This window comes from Ostrea edulis, chromosome 9, assembly GCF_947568905.1.
Source record: "Ostrea edulis chromosome 9, xbOstEdul1.1, whole genome shotgun sequence".
Taxonomy (NCBI): domain Eukaryota; kingdom Metazoa; phylum Mollusca; class Bivalvia; order Ostreida; family Ostreidae; genus Ostrea; species Ostrea edulis.
In genome coordinates this window covers 73001380-73027448 of record NC_079172.1, presented here as the reverse complement: position 1 = coordinate 73027448, position 26069 = coordinate 73001380, and the positions used below count along the sequence as shown (strand labels likewise).

General features: G+C 35.4%; 1 protein-coding gene and 2 non-coding genes across 3 annotated transcripts; all 3 read right to left on the bottom strand.

The window, feature by feature from the left end:
• Positions 1-8284: 8284 nt before the first annotated feature.
• Trnaf-gaa (transfer RNA phenylalanine (anticodon GAA)) lies at positions 8285-8356 on the bottom strand. The gene has a single exon. It is a non-coding gene; the product is annotated as a tRNA-Phe (tRNA).
• A 6623-nt stretch (positions 8357-14979) lies between these two features.
• On the bottom strand, positions 14980-15052 carry Trnaf-gaa (transfer RNA phenylalanine (anticodon GAA)). Its single transcript has one exon. It is a non-coding gene; the product is annotated as a tRNA-Phe (tRNA).
• A 5861-nt stretch (positions 15053-20913) lies between these two features.
• On the bottom strand, positions 20914-25557 carry LOC125658772 (protein-tyrosine sulfotransferase 1-like). The gene is made up of 3 exons (XM_048890170.2): positions 25510-25557; positions 24498-25367; positions 20914-21945 (listed from the first exon to the last, which is right to left on the bottom strand). Exons 2-3 carry the CDS (start codon positions 25319-25321, stop codon positions 21699-21701), a joined length of 1071 nt encoding a protein of 356 aa, XP_048746127.2. The 5' UTR covers positions 25322-25367; positions 25510-25557; the 3' UTR covers positions 20914-21698.
• Positions 25558-26069: the final 512 nt, after the last annotated feature.

Below are 26069 nucleotides of genomic sequence, written 5' to 3'. Positions count from 1 at the left end.
TATTTATAATATTGACTGAAATAGCATGATATGTTGATCATGATATGAAATGCTTATAAAAGTATTAGATGGCAAATTACAACCTCACAAAGTCATTCACCCAGTAATTGTAGATAAGGAACAATGAGAAACAAAGCCAGGGGCTTGCTGAGCTGTAAAGAACATCCCATGTGTATTATACACAAAGGGATTAGTTGGGGTAAAAGTCACAAGACAAAACCTGGGTACAGATATAAAATAATGAACAAAATGACCATGCAAGGACAAAGTCAATATTAGAAGTTTATTAAAGCATAATAACAAAATGTCACAGGACATAATACTGATTTTTATATAAATTCAGGGGGGAAATCTGTTCCTTTTGTAAAGTTTACAAAAATCCATGTGTAAAATATATGTTATATTTTTTATGAGATTGTTTTTCAATTTTAAACTATAGATTTTGATAATTATTATTAAATGCTTATTCCTTTTATCATATCTATTGCAAAATATGAATTAAAATAGGATTTTCTTTTACTGATATAGAATACTAATAGGCTTTGTAATCATTGGGTTTACAAATTGCTACACAAGATCTGACATTTTTCACATAGCTTCTGCGTGCATGCATGTCATTTGATTCCATATCAACATATCAATTAATAAGCAAGATTCAAAATGTGAAATTGCACTTTGAAAAAAAAAAACAAAAACAAAAAAACACAACAAAAAACTTGATGACTGATAATCTATAATATGCATGATAGTTCAAATTTTCTTATGAATATATATGTATATCAAATGATATGTCAGAACAATCAATTTGCTATTATTGTACGTACATGTATATGCTTTCATAATTTTGCTGTTGTGTGATAATGAAATATTGTCAAATTAAAAAAAAATGTGAAATTACAATTTAGTGTCCTTAGGTTTGTAATCAAGAATGAAGGAGTAAATGATAACCCAGTGGTGGATCCAGAGGGGGTGCTGGTTCAGGAAATTTTGCTAAAATAAAGTAAAAATAACACATTTTGAGGGTGGACCCCCTCCCTTGATAACCAAAATTAATGGTAAATTTCCCCTCTCTCAAAAATTCCTGGATCCATCCCTGTAAGCATTAGACAATCATTAATTTGTCATTCCATTATTCATAATTTCTTCATTGGACACATGGAGGCCAACTCTCACATGTGTGTATATAGACATAATTCCAATTATTTTGAAAATAAAGAGGTCAAAGTACCAAATTGAATTCAATATAAAATATATAAAGAATATCTTATCATGGATATAAAGATTAAAACATTTCAATCATGTTAATTAATAGATTTTTAGGTCAATTGATTCTCTCATGTGACCTATTGCTAGTGGTCAGCTTCTGTTGTGAGAGTAAACAAAACATCAAGCTTGTAAATATCATGATTCCTAGGGTAAAAATTCTAACTCCAGGAGGAACCAAACTTGATATATAGTGTTTATGTGTAAAACATTTAAATTTAGATAACATCTTCCTTAATGCTATTGATGCTTTTAGGTAAAGAAGGAACAGGTAATTGTAAATTTCATGACCTTGATCAGTGATAATAATAATAAAATTTATATACATGCAGCCTTATATAAAACAGTTTATTACTCTAAGGTGCTTTACACAATCTGATTAAAATAAGATCTTTGATCCGCTCCGTTATTGTTATGTCGTTTCAATAAGATCTTTGATCCGCTCCGTTATTGTTATGGAGCGGATCAAAGATCTTATTTATAACAATAACGGAGCGGATCAAAGATCTTATTTTAATCAGATTGTGCTTTACAAGGGCAAGAAGAGGAATGCAACAATAAAATAAAATTAAATGACATTATGACAACTTATAGATGTATCTGTAAATTAAATTATCAAAATAAAACACTATGATTAAGATCAATAGCTAAAAGTTGGTTGGTTTTTTGGGGTTTTTCTTTTTTGGTATTTGATAATTAAAAACACAGTTTATATATACATGTTAGAATCTAAAGGTTTTGATACTAGCTTTAAAATAGATGGAACCAAAATGGTCATAGTAATCACATGTCTTTATGATTTAAAAGAATCCTTCTTTAATTTTGTTGACACTAGAATATTATAAATGATGGATGCATTGTCAAGAAAAACAGAAAGAGATGTACAAAAATTGTGATGCTTGCAACTCCAGGGTTCTGATTCAAGGTCAGATCCAAATAGTGTTAAAAGTGTATATCAAGTTTATAATTGTAAAATGTTTCATCAGTATAGACGCTTTTGGGGGAATGAATTACACCTTATATTATACTTCTACTGAATATTAGAATTTAGCATATAAATGCATGCCTAGAGCAAGAAAAGTTACTGTATTATATAGATTTCATTCATATTGAGGTTAGTAATACTTTTAACTAAATAACTCAGGTGACTGGTAAGGTCAGTGTCTTGTTGATATTTTTGATGTGTGTATGCATGTACGTGTATGTGTGCGTGTGTGTGTGAAATACAAAAAAAAATCCATAAAGATTTGTTTCAGAGTTTTGAGTAGTGATCAGTTTTAGCAATCATCAACAGCTAGGGTATGAATCTGTACACTCATCTTTGTTAATTTCTAAAAAGACTTAAATTGCATTTCAAAAGTAGTCAAGTGTTATGTGAAGGAGATATGAGGAATATATGTTCCTGCTAAATGTGTGTGATCATACATTTGGGGTGTCAATGGATGGAAAATCATCTGAAGATCGAAGTTTTGAAGAGATTGAAATACTTTTTTGAATATTAATCAATCTTATTTTCATTCTAAAATCATGTACTCAAAGGAATTTTCTTTCAATTACATATGTAAGTGCATTGAATTGAATTATTTTTCTATTTCTGACTTACATTTAAAACAGTTATGTTTGTCATTTTGTTTCTCAAAGTAGAAAATATTTTCATGTAGATTTTTCTTCCAAGATTATTATTCCTTAGGTTTCAATTTAGAACATTCAAGTAAAAGAAAATAAGACTCTAAAAAAGGAGGTCTCCATGTGAATTGAGAGAAAGAAATGGAAATTATAAATTCTGTGGTGACATTAAATTTCATTTCATAATTTTGCCAGCTATAATAAGGTATGATATGAGATTCAGGGTGGTACATTTATGTGCATACATGTACCTTGTTTCTCCAATTGAAAATTGATTGCTTTAAATCAATTTCAACATTATGAATATCCTACAAAAGTAAAACATAATGATTTAAAGTTAAAAAAACACATTGTTTCACTCCTGAAACCTTGACCTCACATGGATATATATTGGTATTTAGTGTTGGTAGGTTTTGGTTCTTTTTGGGTGGATTTTGGATAATGTAGTGAATTTCAGTTAGTTGTAGCACAGTAACATGGAGTGAGCTTGCTTGCTTCCTGATATCTAGTCAATCACTTTTTAAGACATACATATTTTTCAAACTCGCATTGCACATATTTGTTTACATTTTTGGTAGGAGTGTTTTATATGCTCACTATATATGTCATCTTCATATATAGATGTGTAATTGTTTGCAAAAAGAGGAGACATCTAAATTCCTAATAAAAATGATAATTACATTTAAATCATAATTGTGCACTTCATGTACTTTTTACATGCAAAATCATTTCATATAATTATATGGTTTTTGTACTTTCTGTCCATATCTGTAAGTCTGTCTGTCACAAAGTCTTAAATTGTGCATTAAAATGCTTCTCCTCCTGTATGGATTATCTGATAAACTTGAAACTTTGTACAATGCTTCATTGCCATTTGCAGATGTGCACATTGTTGGGAGAGAATTTATTGTTATCCTAAAAGTTATAGTGGTTCGATCCAAGAGGGATGCGGGTGTAAAATAGCTTGTGACCATTTCTCCTAGTTGCAAACATATTGGAGAGTCTTGAATTTTTTTTTTTACAATACTTCATTATCATTTAATGATGTCTAGATTTCTCTGACCCTAAAGGTATCTAATATTTTCCTAAAATCTACAGTGGATCAAAAACAAGTATTTTAAGTGTTTTTTTTTTTTTTTACCCTTTATTGAATAATCTTTGTAAAATTGCATGTGCAAAAGTAAAGATGCATTGAAAATTCAATTACAAAATTAAACATTTCACTGGTTTGTTAAGGTACTCACTACACTAAAGCTTTATGACACTATGTTACAAGATGACGATTTAAATGTTTTGGGAAAGTATTTGTATTGATCGATTTATTCGTCTATAACACCATAGCTAAGTGGTTAATTAATAAAGCATTGGGCAAGAGAGAGAGAGAGAGAGAGAGAGAGAGAGAGAGAGAGAGAGAGAGAGAGAGAGCATTGGGCTGGTGAACTACAGATCTTGAGCTCAAATCCACCAGTCTTTTGTTCATGTGTTGAAACAATATTTTTGAAAATCATGTTTTTATCCAAATTTGCATTTTTTGCTGTTTTTGGCATACACACTTATTGTATATCATCAGATCTTTTTTAAAATATTAAATCAATTTGTACTGATTTGAGAAACTATTTCCCGGTGTAGTGAGCCACCTTAAATGTAAACATAAAAAGACTCCAGTCTTTGTTTACATGACACAGAATGAAGGCTAAAATTTTATTCCTGCATCCAGAAGGTTAAAATTTTGGCTGTGAACTTCAGTTATACTTTTCATGTTTAACATTTAAAAAATGAAAACAAAATTTAAAAAAACAAAACAAAAACGTAAACGTCCTGCTTGAGAATTTTTCACTTGTATGGAGACGTCACCATTGCCAGTGAAGGGCTGCAACATTTAGGTCTATGCTCGGTGCTTATGCCCCTTTGAGCAGGGGTGGATTAATATTGTGTCACACATTTAGGTAATGTCATATAACTGTAAACAATGTCTCTAGAGGATTTGGGTGTTGCTCAACCGGAAATTTAATAAATTAATGCATAAGATTGGGTCATACTTCTTTTTGTACTAGAACATCCAGGACTGAACTTTCTTAGGGTCGAGATGTCTGTTAACCGTTTATTCGTATTTACCTGTCAAAGTCTTTTTGACGCTTAAGGTATAGGAGAAAGTACTTTGACTTCAGAATGAATGTGATTGTCAGAGGGAGAATGATGGACCGAAGCATGCATTTTGTAAAATGATTCTTGTGTTGTTAAATCTTCGAGAATCTTGTTGGAGATGTCTGATTCGGTTCACGAAACAACTTAACATCATCTAGCAGTAGCAGATTTCACCGTAAGCACTTAATTAACACTAATTTTAATATATTGTAAACAAATTGTAACTGTAAGCTAGGCTATTCCAAAATTCCACAACATATCAGAGGAACCGGTAATTTAGCCTATACATAATGATAAGAGTAGGGGTATATACCACACACCCCTAATAAAAGCACTGGGATTACTGAATCAGAATGACAATTGGGGTGGGGACGATAAAAGCAGAATTTTCGAATTATTTTGAAGCGAAGTTTTGAGTAAGAAATGGTGCCATTCCTTTGGGGTTATTTTTTTCATTGGGGATGGTACCATAGGGCCTACTATTATTATTACAGACAAAAATACCGGTTCCTGTGAATATTCACACCTGACGACCTGTAAAGGGTTGTAAATAGTGAATGTGAACAGCTGCATGTAAATAAGTTAGTGTTCTAACTGCATAATTTAATACCGTTCAATTTTATTCTAATGTTTTTGTGATAGGGTTATATGTATACAATTAAAATTGCATGGGAAAGAGTTTAGTAATGCAGAGCTCTAATATAATTTAATTTCTCATGTTGTTTAGACATTTATCCATTAACACATGTACATAGGTCTACATAATTTAGGAGTATAATTACTAGATACATGTATAAAGTTAATGTCATTCCTTAGCTTGCAAGTACATTCTTAAGAATCATGACAAACAACACTCTTTAAGATACAATTTTCTGCTTTATTACTATATTCATGGGATAAAAGTCCCCATCCTGTGTTTTATTTGGGATATTTATTCCCATTCATGCTCAAATAGGATATTCACTGCCATTTCATGTTCATTATCGGACATTTCCTCCTATGGGACATTGTATCCCATTTTGAATTTAAAAATGGGAGTTAAAATCCTATGGGAGAAATTATATTTTTTCTCCCATGGGATTTTTGGTGGGAGTGAAAATCCCCCAAGTGGGATTAAAAATCCCTCCAAAATCCCATGGGATTTTTTGATTTCAGGTGAAATATCTTAAAAACTACAATAGTTACAAATGTAAATGTTGGTGCATGTCTTGTGGACATAAAATCCCATCTTTTTTTGTAAAGGGTTTATTTGTATCCTTAATAAAAGGGTTGGCGAAACTCCGGACTTTTGTCGTGTCCAGAGTTAAATGTCGCACTGTTATATACATAAAGCCTTCTGCAGAACAGCAGTCGACAAATATACTACTCATAGTAGACGCAAAAAGGTAAATTTTCCGACACACAAAATTTCCTCGTGCTCACTACAACAAGTAGACCGGAAGTCTAGTCTAACGCTCTCCCCTCTGAGCTATTCCGGCTGACAATGGAAATTAAATTGTCAATTTACAAATTCGTAAATGTCTTTAATCAATATAAAAGACATGACTTCTGAAACATGTGAGTTAAATTCAAAATATTTACGCAATAGTTAACCGTATACTTGTATATCGTTGTATTGATCATGGAATATTTCTTTAGCTGTGCCGTTTTCATTCACACTTGATGAGGTTCTCAAAAGAATCCGAGAGGGTTCATCGAGAAGTGTGAACATTCTAACAAACATCCTACCAAAAAACAAACTATCTCCCGGGGAGTTGAAAATGAACTTAAAGGAGTTGTCAGATTACATTTTCTCCTCAGCTGTTGGACTCCTGAAAGTAATGACATATCCAATGAAAAGGTGAAGATAACAAATAGTGATCAATCTCATAACTCCCACAAGCAACACAAAATTGAACGTTTGGGCAAACACGGAACCCTGGATATACCAGACGTTGGATCAAGTGCCTAATAGGAGTAAGTATTCCCTGTCGACCTGTTACGCCAGCCGTAAGCCCTTTATCTTGATCAGGTAAACGGAGCTATCCGATGTCAAAACCAGTGTGCCAAGATCGACCCAAGAATACGTATGAAACACATCAGATAGCATTTGATCGAATGATAAGTTGTATTTGCAAACTACATTGTTATAACGACCATAGAATTTGCAAAATGTTGACTTTAGACCAGACTGTTGAAACCCTTGCACCATCAATTTGTTTGTCAATAACCTGCCTCCATTTAAAAACTGACCATAAGCAGAACAAGCTCTTGCGTATCGAATCAGATGAGATATACAAACACCATATGCAGGTGAGAATGGAATATTGCAACGTTAATATGGGAAGTAATATGATCATCAAGTTGAATTGTTAGTCTGCCCTTAATATTTATTCTCAATAAATTATCTAAGAATAAAGTAAAACTGGACGACTCTGTAGTGTCATTTATTTTAAGTTGACATGAATAGATCTAATTGACAAATGAATGAAAATTATTATTCTTAATACATAAAACATCGTCGATATATCTAAATGTCATACTGAAGGCAATAGCAAGAGACCCTTTCCTCTTAAGTACAAGTTTTTGAATAAATGTTGCCTCATTAGAATATTAAAACAGCTCATCTAATAAAAAAACACAATTCATGCCCATGGGAATTCCAATAGACTGTAGGAAGACATATATATATGAAAGATGAACTTCATGTTATTGTTTAAATTGAAGGCAAGGCGTGGGCAGTGCCTACTACGTTGCACAAGTTGCTATATGACTTTGTGATAGATACACTAACATTGTTAGTTTTTTGGGGGAGGGGGAATAATTATCCTTACATATGTACCTTTAAAGGAGATAAGGTAACTTTCTTTCAATGACATTTAAACACAATTAAAAGGCACATTGGATGAAATAACAATCAGCTGCTTGATTTGATTTAAAATACATGTTGTGAGTTATTTCAGAGTTAAAATGAAGGGTGTTACAATAAAAATGTTGGAATTTTAGAATTTTCCGCTTTAACGAAAAGACGCGATATCAAAACTATGCAACTGTATATAACTTTTTCAAAGCATGATATTCAGTAAAGAACGTTCAGTCATGTCAAAGGTACATATGATAAAAGTGTTAAAGTAGAAAAAAGGGAGAGAAGTTCATCCAACGTGAAATTAAAGATATGCTACATGTATGTCTATGAATATTTTATTCCACTGCTACTTTATCAAAGAAAATGAAAGAAAACGTTGTTTCTGTCAGCCGCCGGAGTTTTCCATGTCGGAACCCGGGATGAACCGGGGACCTTTAGATCTTTAGTCTAACGCTCTCCCCTCTGAGCTATTCCGGCTGACAATGGATATTAAATTGTCAATTTACAAATTCGTAAATCTCTTTAATCAATATAAAAGACATGACTTCTGAAACATGTGAGTTAAATTCAAAATATTTACGCAATCGTTAACCGTATACTTGTAAATCGTTGTATTGATCATGGAATATTTCTTTAGCTGTGCCGTTTTCATTCACACTTGATGAGGTTCTCAAAAGAATCCGAGAGACCTCATCGAGAAGTGTGAACATTCTAACAAAGATCCCTGCCAAAAAACAAACTATCTCCCGGGGAGTTGAGAATGAACTTAAAGGAGTTGTCCGATTACATTTTCTCCTCAGCTGTTGGACTCCTGAAAGTAGTGATATATCCAAAGAAAAGGTGAAGATAACGAATAGTGATCAATTTCATAAGTGCTAAAAGGATAAAAAAAAAATTACAGGTCACGTCCGCCATCATCCCTATATTTCGATTAGGTAAACGGAGTAATCCGTAGTCAAAATCAGAAGAGTTTCGTTACTACACATGTATAACGATTATTTTGATTGGACGATTTATTTCTTTTTTTAGATATTTATTCATTTATTCATGAGAACAAGCGAGTAAACATCAATGGACCCATGAGTGATAATAATAATATTAATTAATGATAATATTTATTTATATAGCGCCCTATATGACTATAAATAACCACTCTAAAGCGTTGTAAACAATAAAAATGATACAGCATGTTATAAACGTAGTAAACGGAATTGATAATAGCATTAAGACAGATAATATCAAAACAATGCTAGAAAAACATCAATAATGTGAAGTAAAATGACCAAAATCTAAAACATGATATGCATGAAAAACGTTTCACGCCGTACAATCAAATGATATAAAATACAATAGTTGAAATAAATATACAATTATACACTTGAAAAAGTCATGTTAAAATGATGGTAAAGAAACCATAAAGATTTAACCACCTACAATACTAATAATATGCAAGTCTAAAAAGATGTGTATTTAAATGTTTTTTTAAAGTGTTCAGATTCTGACAACGGCGGAGGATATCAGGCAGAGAGTTCCAGAGTGTAGCTGTTGCCACATCCAAACGCCTGTTTCCATATGTGGAGGTTCAACATCTAGGTCTAACTAATGTCAGTGAATTGTCAGATCTTGGGGAACGATTTGGTTGGTAAACAGTGATCACCTCCTCCAAGTATTTTGGTGCCATCTTCTGAATCACCTTGTATGCGCCTGTCAATAGGAAGCCAATGTAAAGATATCAGCACTGGAGTTATGTGATCACTTCTCGTGGTACGAGTGATGATTAGTGCTGCCATATTCTGTATCCACTGCAGTTATGCCAAGTCGGTTGTGTTAATACCGAAAAAAAAGAGTATTGGCTTAGTCGAGCCGAGATGTCACGGGGGCACATACTAGGGTCTTGCACGCATCTTCTGTGATGAGCGACCGTATTCGTCCGATGTTACGTATTTAATGATAGCAAGCACGAGACATAGATGAGATTTACTTTTGCATGCAAGGTGTCTTATCAAACCATACACCTAGGTTCTTCACAAACGGTATCTCACTGATAATAGTGTCGGCAAAGTTCAGATGGCACGATGGAGAGAGGAACGAGGTGTAATCAAACGTGGGTTTCTGACCATGCAAATCAAGCTAACAAAGATGTCCGAGAGCTACTATTAGTCTAGAATGAACTTAAATTTCGACCTATTCCTGCTATTCAGGATGAATTCAAATAGTGTATGTTGCACCAGTTGTTATAGAACCTTGTGAGATATACACTGACCTTGTTAGTTATTTTAGGGAGAGGGTAATTATCAGTACTTATGTACCTGTTAAGGAGAAGATTAGGAAACTGTCGAGAAAAAAAGATTTGGAATTAGAACTGGAATGAACAAAACAAAAGCACGAGCATGAATTACGGATGAAAAGCATTGAAATTGGAACATCAAAAGGAGGTTATGGAATTACATGTTGAATTAGAACAGAGTGTTTCACTACCTGCAGTAGTGTACAACACAGGAATGTCTATTAAAGATTAAAATTCAACCATTTAATCAGGAAAAGAATGATGTATTGTGTTATCTATCGGAATTTGATGCGATAGCTGAAGGTTGGACTGATAAGTCAAAGGCTTTACAGCTAGGGTTACTTTTAATCGGAGAAGCCAGGGAAGTGTCATAGCAAGTGCTATTCGGATACAACTACTTGAATACGGCTCTTTTATATCGGTTTGGTAAGCAGCCAGCGGAGTGTTTCTAGCTTCCTGAAGAAGTAAAACGGCAAACAGGAGTTACTCACAGTAGACTACCGTCAAGAACAAACCTGTACCTAAATCGTTTTATTGACGAGAAATACCGAGTACAAAAGTTCCGAGGGGAGTATTATTGAAGGTATTATCCCCTCACCAGGTCCAATGGATCCGAAAGAATAAGGGAAGTAGTGGGGTGGTTGAAGCTACCGAAGATTTTATATTCTACCAAAAAATCGTTCGAGGAGAGAAGACCTCTAAATCATAAAGCGTTAGGAGAAAAGAGCCAGGAACAGGGGAACTCCGGAAAACAGAAAAGTCCGGGAAAATATGAAATGTTTAGCTGTGGGAACTGTGGACATAATGCAAATAAATGCCCAAAGAGAGAAAGACCAGCGTCGTGTTTTGTAAAAGGAACATTGTGGGGATTACATTAAGTCCCGTGAAAAGTAGATGACTTTGAAGTGTCACTCGTTAAGAACACTGGCGCATCTGTGACGCGAGAATAAAATGGACAGTCACAGTATTATAACTTTGTGTTGCTCTAGAGAACCTTTTGGATCCAAATTGCGTTTTATAAGGACAATCTACCTCATTGGTTACAGCAATCGGGCAGCCACTTGAGGCCAACACAGCAGTGGTAAACCTTGAAACTAGGGCTACAACGGGTACCCGAAATAACCGAAAACCGCGCGTCATGTTATTCGGGTCGGGTTCGGTTCCATTTTTCCGGATTTCGGTTCGGTTCTGGTTTTTATAATAGAATCATTATTACACAATATGGTGTCTAAAGCCAAAGTGGAAATTGTTTTTGATTTTCTGTCTAAAGATGGACTTGTTGACAAAATAGTGACAGTGTGCAAAATATGTCAAACGAATCTAAAATATGCCACGGGTTCAACGTCGTCTATGACTAAACATCTTTATCGAAAGCATGAAGTGGAAGTGAGTACTAAAAGTGACAAATCGAATGTTCTTTCTAATTCCATGGCTGGAAAGTCAAAACCAAGGATCACGTCTGGGAATAGTAGTTCTAAAACACTGGTGAGTTCAGGGCAACTGAGGAAGCATTCACTCTGTCGGCTCTGAGCAAAATGTTTACTCGCACATCAACAAAACACGTTAGTATATCTAGGGCTATTGGCGTTTTCATCGCAAAAGATATGCGGCCTTTTCCGTCGTACAAAATCCTGGATTTGTGAACATGGTGCGCGAGCTTGAACCAAGATATGAAATTCCATGTAGAACGCATTTTTCTGAAAAAGTTATACCAAAGTCCTATGAGGACACCAAGTGTACAGTATCAGAAGGTTTAAAGCAGGCAAGTTTCATTGCATTAACTAGTGACTCTTGGACGTCTAGAGCAACACAAAGTTATAATACTGTGACTGTCCATTTTATTCATGACTGGAAAATGAATTCATATGTACTTCAAACCATGGATGAATCACACACTGTCAGATTCCCTCACTACTGTTGTTGGAGAATGGAATTCGCGGCGAAATGGACAGTTACCTGCACTGGTGACAGATACTGCCAGAAATATCATAAATGCAGGGAAACTTGCAGGTTTGCCACCACATATTGGGTGCTTTGCACATGTGATAAACCTTGCGACTCAAAAGGGACTTAAACTTGCTCAGATGGATATACTACTTAGTAGAATTAGACGCATTGTGACATTTTTTCATAAAAGCTCTACCGCCATGGCTGTGTTGAAAAGCAAACAAACTCTTCTGGAACTGCCGAACCATAAACTTATAGGTGATGTTACCATTCAAGTTACGATATGTTAGACCGTTTTTCTGAACAAAGAATTGGAATAGAAGCAGCATTGATGACAAAGGATGTGAAGAAAAATGCAAAGGATATTTACACCCATTCAGATCATGACATTGCATCTGTTGAGAAGATTCTTCAGGTACTGAAACCTATGAAAACTGTAACAGCTCTGTTGTGTGAAGAGAAATCCCCTACAGTTTCGTTGGTCCACTCCCTTAAGGAAAGGTTGATGCGTCAGCTTCAGTTGTCTGCAGATGACGATACCACCCTTGTATCAGCTGTGAAGTCTGCCATTCTCAACGATATTATACCGAGGTATGGATAAAAATTAACAATGCAGTTTTGTTTCCATATTTTAAGAGATCAATTATCCAGCTGTAACATATGTGTTTATTTGTTTTTAAGTTAGAAAGAAAATCTCAAAATTCAAAATATATTGATATCAAAATTTTCAGTTCTGTACCTTGCTGTAATTTTTATGGTTGTAAGGACATTTTATCAAATGAATTTGAATCAATGTGGTTTCTTTTTCAGATACACAGATCCTGAGATTCAGCTGTTCCTAAGGGAAAGTTCATGCTTGGATCCAAGATTTAAATACCGATGAGGAAGAGATATAAAAAAAAAAACCAAGATGGATCATGTTGTCAATATCCAAATCAAACTAGCAGATGTGACTCAACTAGTACAGAAAAACTTGCAACGGAGACAGTCAAAAATAAAAGAGCAGTATGATCAATCAGCATCCAAACCGTCTCTACATCCTGGTGATGAATTACTTGTTCTACTTCTGACAGAACCTGGCAAGATGTCCACACAGTGGAAAGGACCGCTTCGTGTGGTTAACAAGGTAGATGACGTTAACTACAAAATTATTGTCAGAGGACGACGTGGAATCGTTGCTGTGTCTTCCTTATAATCGTGGGACATTGTTAGTGGTAATCTAGGAATAACAGCAGTTTCCTAATGACAATATGAAAACAATTTCAGATCTTGTGTTTGGATATTCGCTGACACAAGTGCCGATGGGTTATCAAGAATTGGAAAAGTGAGTTATTTCTGTGAGTTATGGGTGATTTTTTTTTTGATTTTTTTTTTGATTTTTTTTTATCTTAAACACAAAATTCCAAGTGCATTCAGTTGGAATTTACAGTGAAATTCATTTTCTGGAGTTATTTTATTCTATTGATTATCATTTGCTTATTTGAACGGGATAAAGTGAATGTGGTGACTTGCTAAATTTATTAAGTTAAAGATATACTGACTTGTTAATACCTATTGACAGTTTGAGTTAAATTCTATCTTCGAAAGGGAGGTGTTAAAGAGTGAATTGTTTGCATGGTCAATGATAGGTTCATATTATCTTAATTTTGTAAACGTGTTGCATATGCTTTAAGCTACAGACCGCAGTGATCTGTTTATTTTGATAAGGTCACTGGCTGCTGATTAAAATGTAACTTTTAAAATAATATCATTTAATGCTAACATTTATTGCCAGTCTTAGGGGATGGAAGTAAGAAATGTTGGATATGAGAAAAGTCAGACCTCAGCAATGTTCATAATTGATAGGTTGATTTAGCAGAGATTGGCAGTCTGTGGGCAGTTTCTAATTTTTTTTTTACCCAGTCCTGTGTGTAAAATGTTGCACGAAATACAAAATGAATTATGTTGGAAATATTTAAAACAGAAAGTTTCAAGAACATGAATTACATTGCATATTCTAACTTACTACATTATGGATAAAAAATATGATACTCTACTAGTATATGGAATATTTTGATTAAGCTGTATGTATTTCACTAAAGAACATGGTTGTTGACATACCATTTGGAATACAGACAGGGACTTGAATGTCTTATACGATATTTAGAATCAAAAGAATCAACAACTGAATCTGAAATAGACTTTTTACTGCGAATGACTGATAAAATAAAACCAGCAAAGCAGTCAACAATTGACATGTTTTTTAAAAGGCGGTGGATTTGGTGATAATTAAACGAGAGATGAAAAAAATATGCATGTGTTCATTAAACCTAAAAAAAAAAAACATTAATAAAGCCTTGGTATAGTAGATAAAATTTGTTTAATTTCTTATGACAGCTGCACACATACCCCCTCCCCCGATATAATGCCACCCCCGTTATAATGCCAAAATTGTCGAGGTACAAATGTTTGCGTTATAACGGGGGATCACTGTATTTAAGTGCATACTGATATATATTAATATTCCTCTTGATGTTGCATTATAAATGGAAATTGTCGAGGTAATAGCTTACCTCAGATATCCTATTTTAAAGGGACCTCCATTCGGTGCTCAAGACGTGATCCTTAAAAACGTATGGGACACCTTATATGCTAGTACCACGCACCTGCAAAAACATTTATATACTTTTGATAAGCAAGAGCAAAGACCTTTACTATTTCTTAAATTTAAGGTTGTCAAGTATGGTTTAAACATGAGAAATTGTACATTATTTTAGTCAAATTATGATCACGCTTCACATTCAGGGAAATAAAAATTCACACGTGTGATTCATGTGAAAATAATATAGGATGGAGAAAAAAGTGTGCCAGCCGCCGGATTGTTCCGTGCCGGAACCCGGGATTGAACCGGGGGCCTTTAGATCTTCAGTCTAACGCTCTCCCAACTGAGCTATTCCGGCTGACAAGAAATCCTTGATTATTAATCGGTCATATGCTTACATTTCCATTATTTTCAATATTTATGATATTTATTTTAAATATTTAATACACTGCATGGAAATTCACATGAATCGCTATTGTGTTCTTTATTAATGTATTTGAATAGCTTGATGTATACGAGATGTGTAATTTGTTAAGTCACGATGCATGACGTGCATGATTTGTAGCGTAATGAATTTTGCGATCAAAAAATTATTACTAGGCCTAAAGTGTAGGCCTGGTTTGTAATATTTAAGATTTATTGTGTATTGATAGAGATGTGTTTGTTTTATATTGTTTAGACCTAGAGATACCTAGAGATCGCCAGTTCAAAATTTAAACATAAAGACCGCTCATATACAGCGTGTTATATATAATCTGGGTCACGTTGGGGCATGTTCAGTGATTTGTGGAATGGACTTGTGACTGGACTATGCCTACATATTATTCAAATAAATTCAAATGCTTTATTGACAATTACCAAACATGAGGCGTACATCATAATTTAACATCATACACTAGTATATATATACAACATAATACACATTTGCAGATTAATCACAATTGTCCTGATTTCTCAATTCGGTGTACCTTAGATTAAAACACTCATTCAAATATTGACAAAAATGCTTTGTGAATGTATAATTTTCAGGATTCGTGAGGCTTTTTATGGAATTTTTCATTCAAATCACCCAAATGTTCTGAATATTTATTCCTTAAGTGGTTGTATTTTGTACAAAATAATAGGAAGTGTTTCTCATCCTCAACTTCATTCAAGCAGAATTTGCTAAATCTATTAGATCATGGAATTGGAGGTGTGCAGTATCTCCCAACCTCAATATGGAGGGGGTGTGCACTTAATCTTAGTTTAGTGAGTAGAGATCTGTAAGCTTTTGGTCATATATTCTTGCAATTTATAATTTTTTACTTGGTTATAAAATACAAGTTTTCCACAATTTGTTTGTTTTATGTTATCAAATTGATTAGATATTTTATTTTCATAATAGTTTCTTAATTTATTGCTAAATGCTCTCAAGAGGAAAGTCCAATCATCTTTGTAATAATACTCAGTGAGTTAGTCATGCTAATGAACTAGTTTTTATTTGAAATAACTTTTCACCCTCTTTAAAAGCATCAATTAACAATGGGTTATTATTTTGGGATGCAAATTCCATATTTTTCCAAACCAGTTTATAAAACAAAGTGCATGAAGACCAAATATTACTTTTAAGCGTATACACTCATTTACGAAAACATAGATATTCAGAAGATTCACATGCATGCATTACATGACTATTGCTATACGCGTTTTTATGTTTCTGTAACATGTCACAATGCTTAGTTGTAATTTATGCAGAAATATCTTTTTTAAATTGTTAAATTTGTTGAACATTGTTGTCACTATGTTGAAATGATCTCTGTTCAGCTGACTGTAAATAAATGAATCCATTGTATTTCGCCTCTCCTTCTATGGACTTGTTCCCGTGGGCAGTCAGTGACAAACATAATAAGTAATGTTGACAAAATGCAAGAAATGTTCCTACATTCAGATTTTATATACAATGTATAATGTTATTTTGATAAATGGTTTTGAAATCAATTTTGATATTTTGTATCAACTTTACGAACTTTGGTAATTAACTGGTCACGGATTTCTGAATAAACTCATGGACATTCCTATTGTGTTCGACTAAATCAAAATAATTGGACCGTGAAATTGCCATAGTCATGTTCCTGGTACTTTCCTTTACAGACTTGTAAATCATTTACAGATTTCGTGTGTATTCTGTTGTCAGATTGCGCGTTTCTCATTTGTTGTAAAAATACCTCGTAATTAACCTGCGATAATTATCATTGTTATTTTGATCCCTGTCAGTTTCCGTGTTTTGTCGTTAAACGTACGGCCTTTAGAAATGCTCAATCACCCTTCAGGTATTTTCATAGCAACCTGAAGGTACTTTCACTTTATCTTCGCACTTACTTTCAAAATTGATATATACTGTACATAACTCGTATATTACAATATTCATATAACAATATTCGTATTTTAGCGTAACCGAAACTTGCCGGGAATGCAACTGACCATCATAGCTACCTACAATACATGTCTGTGGTATTTCCTTCTTTTATCTAAGTCTGAGGATTTTTCGCAATTTTGAATTGAGAAGCTCACTCAGAAAATATTTAGATATAATTCTCTTTTGATTTTTTTTATAAGTCGATTACGAGTATCCTCATGTTCACTCGTACAGATTAGGATTTAGGATAAACTTAAGGGTAACCGAAATGGAATGCGTGTTCATGCACCCAAAAAAGTAGACAAATAACAGAAGGGTAGAAAAATAGGGGGTGGGCGGATCCAATTATCATTGGATTTTGGCCGTTTTTGTTGGTGGATGCCCACCTTTTTTGTGGGCAGGCAGCTATTGGGTGGCATTTATACTGGGTTTTGCTTGGTGTATTATTGTTGTATTTGTCAGTAGGGGGTCAGCTTGCACATTATGATGCCAAATTGTTTGACATACAGGATATAATCTACTGACCCCCTAATAAGCTAAATAGTTTTCTACATTGTGTATAAATGCAGTATTGTTTGTAATTATTTGGTGCTAGGGGGGTCAGCTTCCATATTGTGATGATGATAGGTTTTCCATTTTTCTGTGTACTAGTCAACTGACCCCCTAACTGTTTTTTTGTCATTTACAGAATAAATGACAATTTTTCAATTCAATGCTGTGTTCTTGGTTATGCCTGCCTAAGCAAAAAACGGAGTAAAGTTCTCCTTGGCGAGTTCCATTTACGTAGGAACATAAATATATATAAACGAATTTTAAAAGATTTTCAGTTAGATAAATGTTGTTTTTCATAGAATGTAGCGCCCCATTGCAAATTCGAAGCACTAACTTTTCTGTTACATGTACACGTGTATACGAAGTGATCATAAAATATGGAGAAATATATGAATTAAAATCTGACTAATTAAGTTCTTTCAAATCAAAGAGCTGACATTATACATTCAATCGATTCCTGATTAGTCGGCACGATGCATCATAATTAACTTGTTGTGGTTGTGTTTAACAAATTGTATGCATAATTAATCAATGAGATTGTATGCATAATTAATCAATGAGATTCAACCAATTTCTCTGAATTTATACACAAGTGCAGCATATGAAAGAGATTTTTTTTTAAATTGGTAAATTATACATACCAGACGCACGCTATTTAATTATTGCTTGTGTATGTTTGGTCGTTATATTCTAAATAAAATATGCTAGGCCTAATAGTAAAAACAAAACTACAACTCCGTGCATGTCAGAGTCACTTCAGTGTCCTCTAACTGGGAAAACAGTAGAAACCTCAGTACAGCTCAGGGAATTTAAAGCTCAGGGCAGCTCAGGGAATTCAAAGCTCAGAGCAGCTCAGGAAATTTAAAGCTCAGGGCAGCTCAGGGAATTCAAAGCTCAGAGCAGTTCAGGGAATTTAAAGCTCAGATCAGCTCAGGGAATTTAAAGTTCAGAGCAGCTCATAGAATTTAAAGCTCAGACAAAACAGTTTAGGGAATTTAAAGCTCAAAGCAGAGTCAGAGAATTTAACGCTCAGAGCAGCTCAAAGCACTTGAGGAAATTTAAGCCAAGGGAATTTAAAGCTCAAGCAACGCAGAGAATTTAAAGCTCATAGAATTTAATGCTCAGAGCAGTTTTGGAAATTTAAAGCCCAGGGTAGTTCAGGAAACTTCAAGCGCAGATAAGCGAAAACCTAAGGGTAACTCAGGTAAAATCAGAATGGCCTCAAACACTCATGGCAATCTGACGGTGTTCCATACAGGAAACTGAAACGTTTTACGACGAAAACGTCACGTAATGCACATATGTATCATTACCTACCGACAGATCTCCGCATCTCAGTCTGTTATTCAGTGACTTTGCAGTGACCATTAAGCTACTATTCATTACACTGATAAACGTGATTTATTAATTTACTTGTAGACACAGTAGTGTACTCTCTGTACAATAAATTACATGCTAGGTTATGAGGCAGGAAAAATACCTGAGAACAGTTGATTTCTTATTTGGTCGAGTCGCCGTTGACAGTACACACGCAGTCTACGTCAGACTGATTGATTCGTTTTATGTCGTTTCTTCTCACGTGTAATCAGCATGTCGTTAAATAAATGTAATTTAATTCACAACGTTTCATTGTGTGTTTTTATTTAATCCTTCAGAGTGTCTAAAAGAACCGTTCTCTTAAAACACTTTCTTAAATAACATGGTTTTTAAAAAAAATCAAAAGCATATTGGAAATGTCACTATTTTGTGGACTAGATGTAAGTATAGATATATCGATAAACAACAAGTTTTGCATGAGTGACAAGATGCTTTATTTTGAAATAAACAAAACTTGTCAATATCAAATATAACCATGTAATAAATGGTTTCATTACCATGCGTGTTTAACTTTGAATATCAATGATCTCATATGCGTTACATAATAACGACCTCAATATAATCTATGACAGGCGTTACATAGCAACGACTTCAATATAATCCATGGCATGCGTTACATAGCAACGACCTCAATATAATCCATGGCTCCGTTCAAGATCGTAGCGACTAGCCTAGGGTTACATATACTATTAGGTATGGCGGCTGATTTGTGTCATTTTACATTTATCGTCATTTTGTTACTTCGAGTCGAAAAGACAACAAAACGATATTTAGCGATTTTTCGTCCCAACGTAACGAAAAAACGACATGATAATATCAGTTACATTTTGTACGTTTCGCCTCAAAATAACGAAAAGACAACACATTGTAAAATGGCATAAATCAGCCACCATACCTAGTCCCTAGGCTAGCCGCTACGATCTTGAACGCACCCCTGGGCATGCGTTGCATAGCAACGACCTCAATATAACCTATGACATGCGTTACCTAGCAACGATCTCAACATAATTCATATCTATGCAAGTTGTTGCATGCAATTAAAAGAAATGTTCGATGGATTTACATGTACTTCACGGCGTTTGAATTCGTGCAATACCTTTTGAAAATGAGAACATGCTTTGAAAGTGATATTTTCAAATGTACATGATTATAATAATCATTTGATAAATAGTATTGTCGAACGCTTGATATTCCGAAGTGAGAGCCGCGGGTCTTTCGGAAGAAAATGGAGGTCCCGTACCGTGACAGATGTTGGCATGAAAAAAGAACTACGTCCCTCAGCGCCATGCATCTGTCAGAATCTGTGACTCTCACCTACAGCTGGTGAGGCACCTATAGGAGTGAACAATTCTCGAATGAACGTAAACAAATAAACATAACAAGTAATGCATCGGGGTTTTGACGTTATCATTCAAGAACCGAATTTGAAGGTTTTAGTACACTTACATCAATGATGTTCAAATGAAACGTCGAACTTAGAGGAAGCAGAGCATTTCATTAATTTTACATATATAGAGATATGTCTAAGCTTGTCATTTTTCAACACAATTTGCAACTATTAATCAAAACCTGCCAAATTTCCAATTGTTAGTCATGTAATGTTTATTCCTTTTTTGTCTGTTGATCATATCTATTTCATAAATATACGGACTCCATTGGAAATAAGCCAGTTGAAGCTTTTATGGATTATCCTTAGGTTTTTATATCATCATATGTCATGTTGTTCATACAGTTACTTATTCTTTAACTCTTATAAATGCATAGTGTTATAGATTATACCAGGTTTCAATTTGTTATTATAAATTCATAATCATGACTCATGACATTCTTTCATATTTTATACCGGAATAAAATGAAAAAATGAACAGAAACGATTTCAAGACACATTAAGACAGTTTAATTTTTGTGTTTTCTATTTTTTAATCAAACTTCTTGAGATTCCATATATTTCTTAAAGGTCTTTTAGCGTCCCTCTACAGTTTTGTCACTCATATGGAGACGTCACCATTGCCGGTTAAGGGCTACAAAATTTAGGCCTATACTTAGTACTTACGGCCTTTGATCAGGGAGGGATCTTTATCCTGGCACAATTGCTATGACACAGGGCCTGTTTTTTTTTAATTCATTTATTTTGATTTTTTTTTTTTTTTTTGATTTTTTTTTTTTTTTTTTTTTTTTTTTGCGGTTTAATCCAAAGGACCGTCCCTTTATGACAAGGTGTTCTAACCCGGATCCCCACAGGATGGTAACAATTACTATCCCTAAATGTGCTTACAAACTATGAAGATACATGCAAGTATGTATTTACGGTGTGTTAGGTACTGCATGGAAAAGTGAACCACGAACAGTGAGCATTGTCATAAATCCTGTATAAAGAATTCAAAATTGAAAGCAGGCCAAACATGGACTCCTTGAAACCCCAATCCAGGAGTAAAGACCCCCTGTTGACCAGTACCACCCGCCGTGAACCCTATACCTCTATCTAGATCTTGATCAGGTAAACAGAGTAATCCGTAGTTAAAACCAGTATGTAAAGAACGGCAACACAATGATATGGAGCACGCCAGGCATACAATGCATGCTGTCGTACTACATTCCGATGTCTGACACATGCACTTTTTAACCGTAAATTCTTGTTTTCCCTGATATTCGTTGTTTCGGCGTTTACCTCCTCCCAATCTCAATCTGACACCCCTTTACCCTGCCAATACTTCTGGTATTGATGGACGTGAAGCGTGTTATTTGCAATCCTGGGGTCCGGCTGATCGTACTTGGGAGGGTTGTTCAGGGGTTCATACCCCAACCTACGTAACATGGGTGCTACTTTGCCCATATCATTGACCAAGCTGCTGCTGTAAGTCCCAACCCATTTACTCAGAGCCTCAGGGTTTACTGGCTTAATGACCTGGTCTGTGGATCGTTCTAACCTGCGAAAACAAAATCATCGTAAAAGTCGTTTCGTATCTCGGTTATATGTTATTTAAGAAAACATTTCATTTTTCGGGACACATGGGGTATGAACTACGAGTCTTCACGTCATCATACTTGAAGAAAAGGAAGTCGGCATGAAGCCTTGCAGTTCATACCTTATATGTTTTCATGTTTATGCCTACATTCTACATTAATTGCTGTCGAAATTTCCAGCCGTTAAAATAGATACACGATATTTATCAAGATTCATACGAGCACTGTTCACAACAGCAAAGCATTCACGAGGAAATGGTCATCATTACAATTTGTGGAGATATTCAAAGGCAAAAACATTGGAAATGTAAATCTAAGTTATTGAAAAGGCGCACTGTAGACGGATATGATTGTGGGCCTAGATATGACAAGGGGCAATTAATTCTTGTGTGGTATTAATTAACACATTAGAATACTTTGTAGTATTAGGTGAGGACGTCACGATTGCGGAAAGAAAATATCATTTTAAGGAGAAATTTTCAACAAGTTGGACGATATTTACACGAAGCACAAATTTTGTGTTATTCTTAGGGAACAAAACTATCCTGCCTTTATTTTTTCATAAAGTAAACTGGGTATTCTGATTTTATATCTTTCTTATCACGAGCACAAATGATGATTACTTTCGCATGTACTTTGAAGTTGTTCAGTAAAAAAGTGTCGAGTACCGTGCGCTACTCATGCTTAAACTAGGCCCTGGTGAGCGCTACTCATGCTTAAACTAGGCCTGGTGAGCGCTACTCATGCTTAAACTAGGCCCTGGTGAGCGCTATTCATGCTTAAACTAGGCCTGGTGAGCGCTACTCATGCTTAAACTAAGCCTGGTGAGCGCTACTCATGCTTAAACTAGGCCTGGTGAGCGCTACTCATGCTTAAACTAGGCCCTGGTGAGCGCTACTCATGCTTAAACTAAGCCTGGTGAGCGCTACTCATGCTTAAACTAGGCCTGGTGAGCGCTACTCATGCTTAAACTAGGCCCTGGTGAGCGCTACTCATGCTTAAACTAGGCCTGGTGAGCGCTACTCATGCTTAAACTAGGCCCTGGTGAGCGCTACTCATGCTTAAACTAGGCCTGGTGAGCGCTACTCATGCTTAAACTAGGCCTGGTGAGCGCTACTCATGCTTAAACTAGGCCCTGGTGAGCACTACTCATGCTTAAACTAGGCCTGGTGAGCGCTACTCATGCTTAAACTAGGCCCTGGTGAGCGCTACTCATGCTTAAACTAGGCCTGGTGAGCGCTACTCATGCTTAAACTAGGCCTGGTGAGCGCTACTCATGCTTAAACTAGGCCCTGGTGAGCGCTACTCATGCTTAAACTAAGCCTGGTGAGCGCTACTCATGCTTAAACTAGGCCTGGTGAGCGCTACTCATGCTTAAACTAGGCCCTGGTGAGCGCTACTCATGCTTAAACTAGGCCTGGTGAGCGCTACTCATGCTTAAACTAGGCCCTGGTGAGCGCTACTCATGCTTAAACTAGGCCTGGTGAGCGCTACTCATGCTTAAACTAAGCCTGGTGAGCGCTACTCATGCTTAAACTAGGCCTGGTGAGCGCTACTCATGCTTAAACTAGGCCCTGGTGAGCGCTACTCATGCTTAAACTAAGCCTGGTGAGCGCTACTCATGCTTAAACTAGGCCTGGTGAGCGCTACTCATGCTTAAACTAGGCCCTGGTGAGCACTACTCATGCTTAAACTAGGCCTGGTGAGCGCTACTCATGCTTAAACTAGGCCCTGGTGAGCGCTACTCATGCTTAAACTAGGCCTGGTGAGCGCTACTCATGCTTAAACTAGGCCCTGGTGAGCGCTACTCATGCTTAAACTAGGCCTGGTGAGCGCTACTCATGCTTAAACTAGGCCCTGGTGAGCGCTACTCATGCTTAAACTAGGCCTGGTGAGCGCTACTCATGCTTAAACTAGGCCCTGGTGAGCGCTACTCATGCTTAAACTAGGCCCTGGTGAGCGCTACTCATGCTTAAACTAGGCCCTGGTGAGCGCTACTCATGCTTAAACTAGGCCTGGTGAGCGCTACTCATGCTTAAACTAGGCCTGGTGAGCCCTTCCACAGATGCAGATTTACTGATCATGATCATCATAAATATCACCATAATGAAATAAAAATGTCGTCTTGTCATATTCCGTATTAAACATGATTTGAAATATATATTTAGGTTTACTTAATACAATAAACGTTGTCATTCTAGTGTCCATGATTGATACATGTACATATTCTCCTAGGGTCGTTCATGTTCAATCTTAACTCATCTATTTCTCCGTCTCCATGATATTTTAATGTGAAATTATCATTTATTTCTTTTAAATAATTCTAACTTGAAAGTAAAACACATATTTCTAGTTCCAGAGATTACAAGGACATGCAATTTATTGCCTACTAAAACTCAATCCTATACATAATGGGTCATAGCTTGCCCAAAATTCAAAATATTTAAACCGATGATGTTCTAAACAGCAGAGATGAGATTTGTATGGGGTAGGTGGATACGTGCGTCATACTTACTGTGATAAGGAAGCACCCCCGGGCTTTCCTATGAAATCCTGGTGATGCAAAACATTCTCACTCCAGGGAATCTCCAAAAACGTCAGAACCCGACGCATCCAAAGGTCGGGATGAAGACTTAACTGTTCATAATACAAGGGCATACACCGAGTCGGCCCGATGTGCAGACATTGGTTGTACATCTCCTCTATGATGGCGTTCCATCTTTGCAGACATTTCTTTGGATTTTTTAAATCAAAATTTGAGACCGTCACTTTTCTTGAAATAATGGAGTGAACAACAGCACGTCCGTCCCTGAGCATTAGCAAAAATTTCGCTTTTGGGAAGAGTTGACTGAGGTATACACCGTACTTCATTGTGAAGGGGTCCTTGTTGCATAGATACGGAGCTGGTTCTCCGTGATGTTCAATTATGTTCATAATGAAAGCCCGGACAGCACGATCTAACACCTTATCACTAATCCCTGCCTCTGTCAGTCTTGCTTTCTCCTTGTGATTTCGAGTCCATTCCTTTCTCGTTCTCAAAATCCTTGGAACAACGCGCGTTTCTTCGCCACATCGCACGTTTGGATGTGCATCCAACATCACTCGCATTAATGTAGTCCCACTGCGCGGCATTCCTCCTATGAATATCAGAGAGGCAGTGTTTTGTTCCACAGGAGGGCTTTCTTGTAATGTTTGAAAATTTGATGTAAATTTTTCATTTTGTCGAAGACTTATACATGTATAGACAGTTAGTGCCCCGATCCACAAAAATATCAAAGTCGTGGTGCATTTTGAAAACTCTCGCATTTGAACAATTAATTTTGTAATATATCTATTCATGAACTTCCGGGTCCTCCGTACAATGAGTCAAAACATCTGCACAACACTACAAAAAGGTAATAAAGAATGAATAAATATTAAAATATGGGAAGGTTTATCCAATGTTTTTTTAGCCAGTGTTAAAATAAACCTCATCGAATTCTGTACTATTTACCCATGAACCTCTGCTTTGATAAAACTTATCTTACCTTTTGAAGAATTGCATCTTTCACTGACAAAACCAAACTTCATTCTACATGTAAACTTCATTGAGGTGCTTGAACATTATTTTCAGCCATTATTTTTAAGTCGTAATGAATTATTCATTAGATACATGACGTATACTTAATGTCGTGAATTAATAAATATAGCAAGGCCATCGTCAGCAATCAGCCCCATTAACTACGCAAAGGTATATTTGATTTATGAATTCATTTGTGAAATTCTTATGTTTTTGTAATTCTTAATATATTTCTCGATTTAATTATAGCGTCGCGTCAGTTGTTTTGTTGACAACTACACGCATTAAAAAGAACTTCACGCAAGCGTCAAAAATATCAGTCCGCAGAAAATGAAAGAAATCATTCAAATTTGTTTTTCCAGACTTTACTGACGATATATGCATTTTGTACATAACTTCAAGGACGAAGATTTAATTGTGATATAAGATTTTTTTCAAGACATCTTACTTGCTTTACCAAGCAAAAATCATTATAAACAATTCTACATCAAAGGGTAGAGATTTTAAGGTGGTAACAAATAGAGTCGT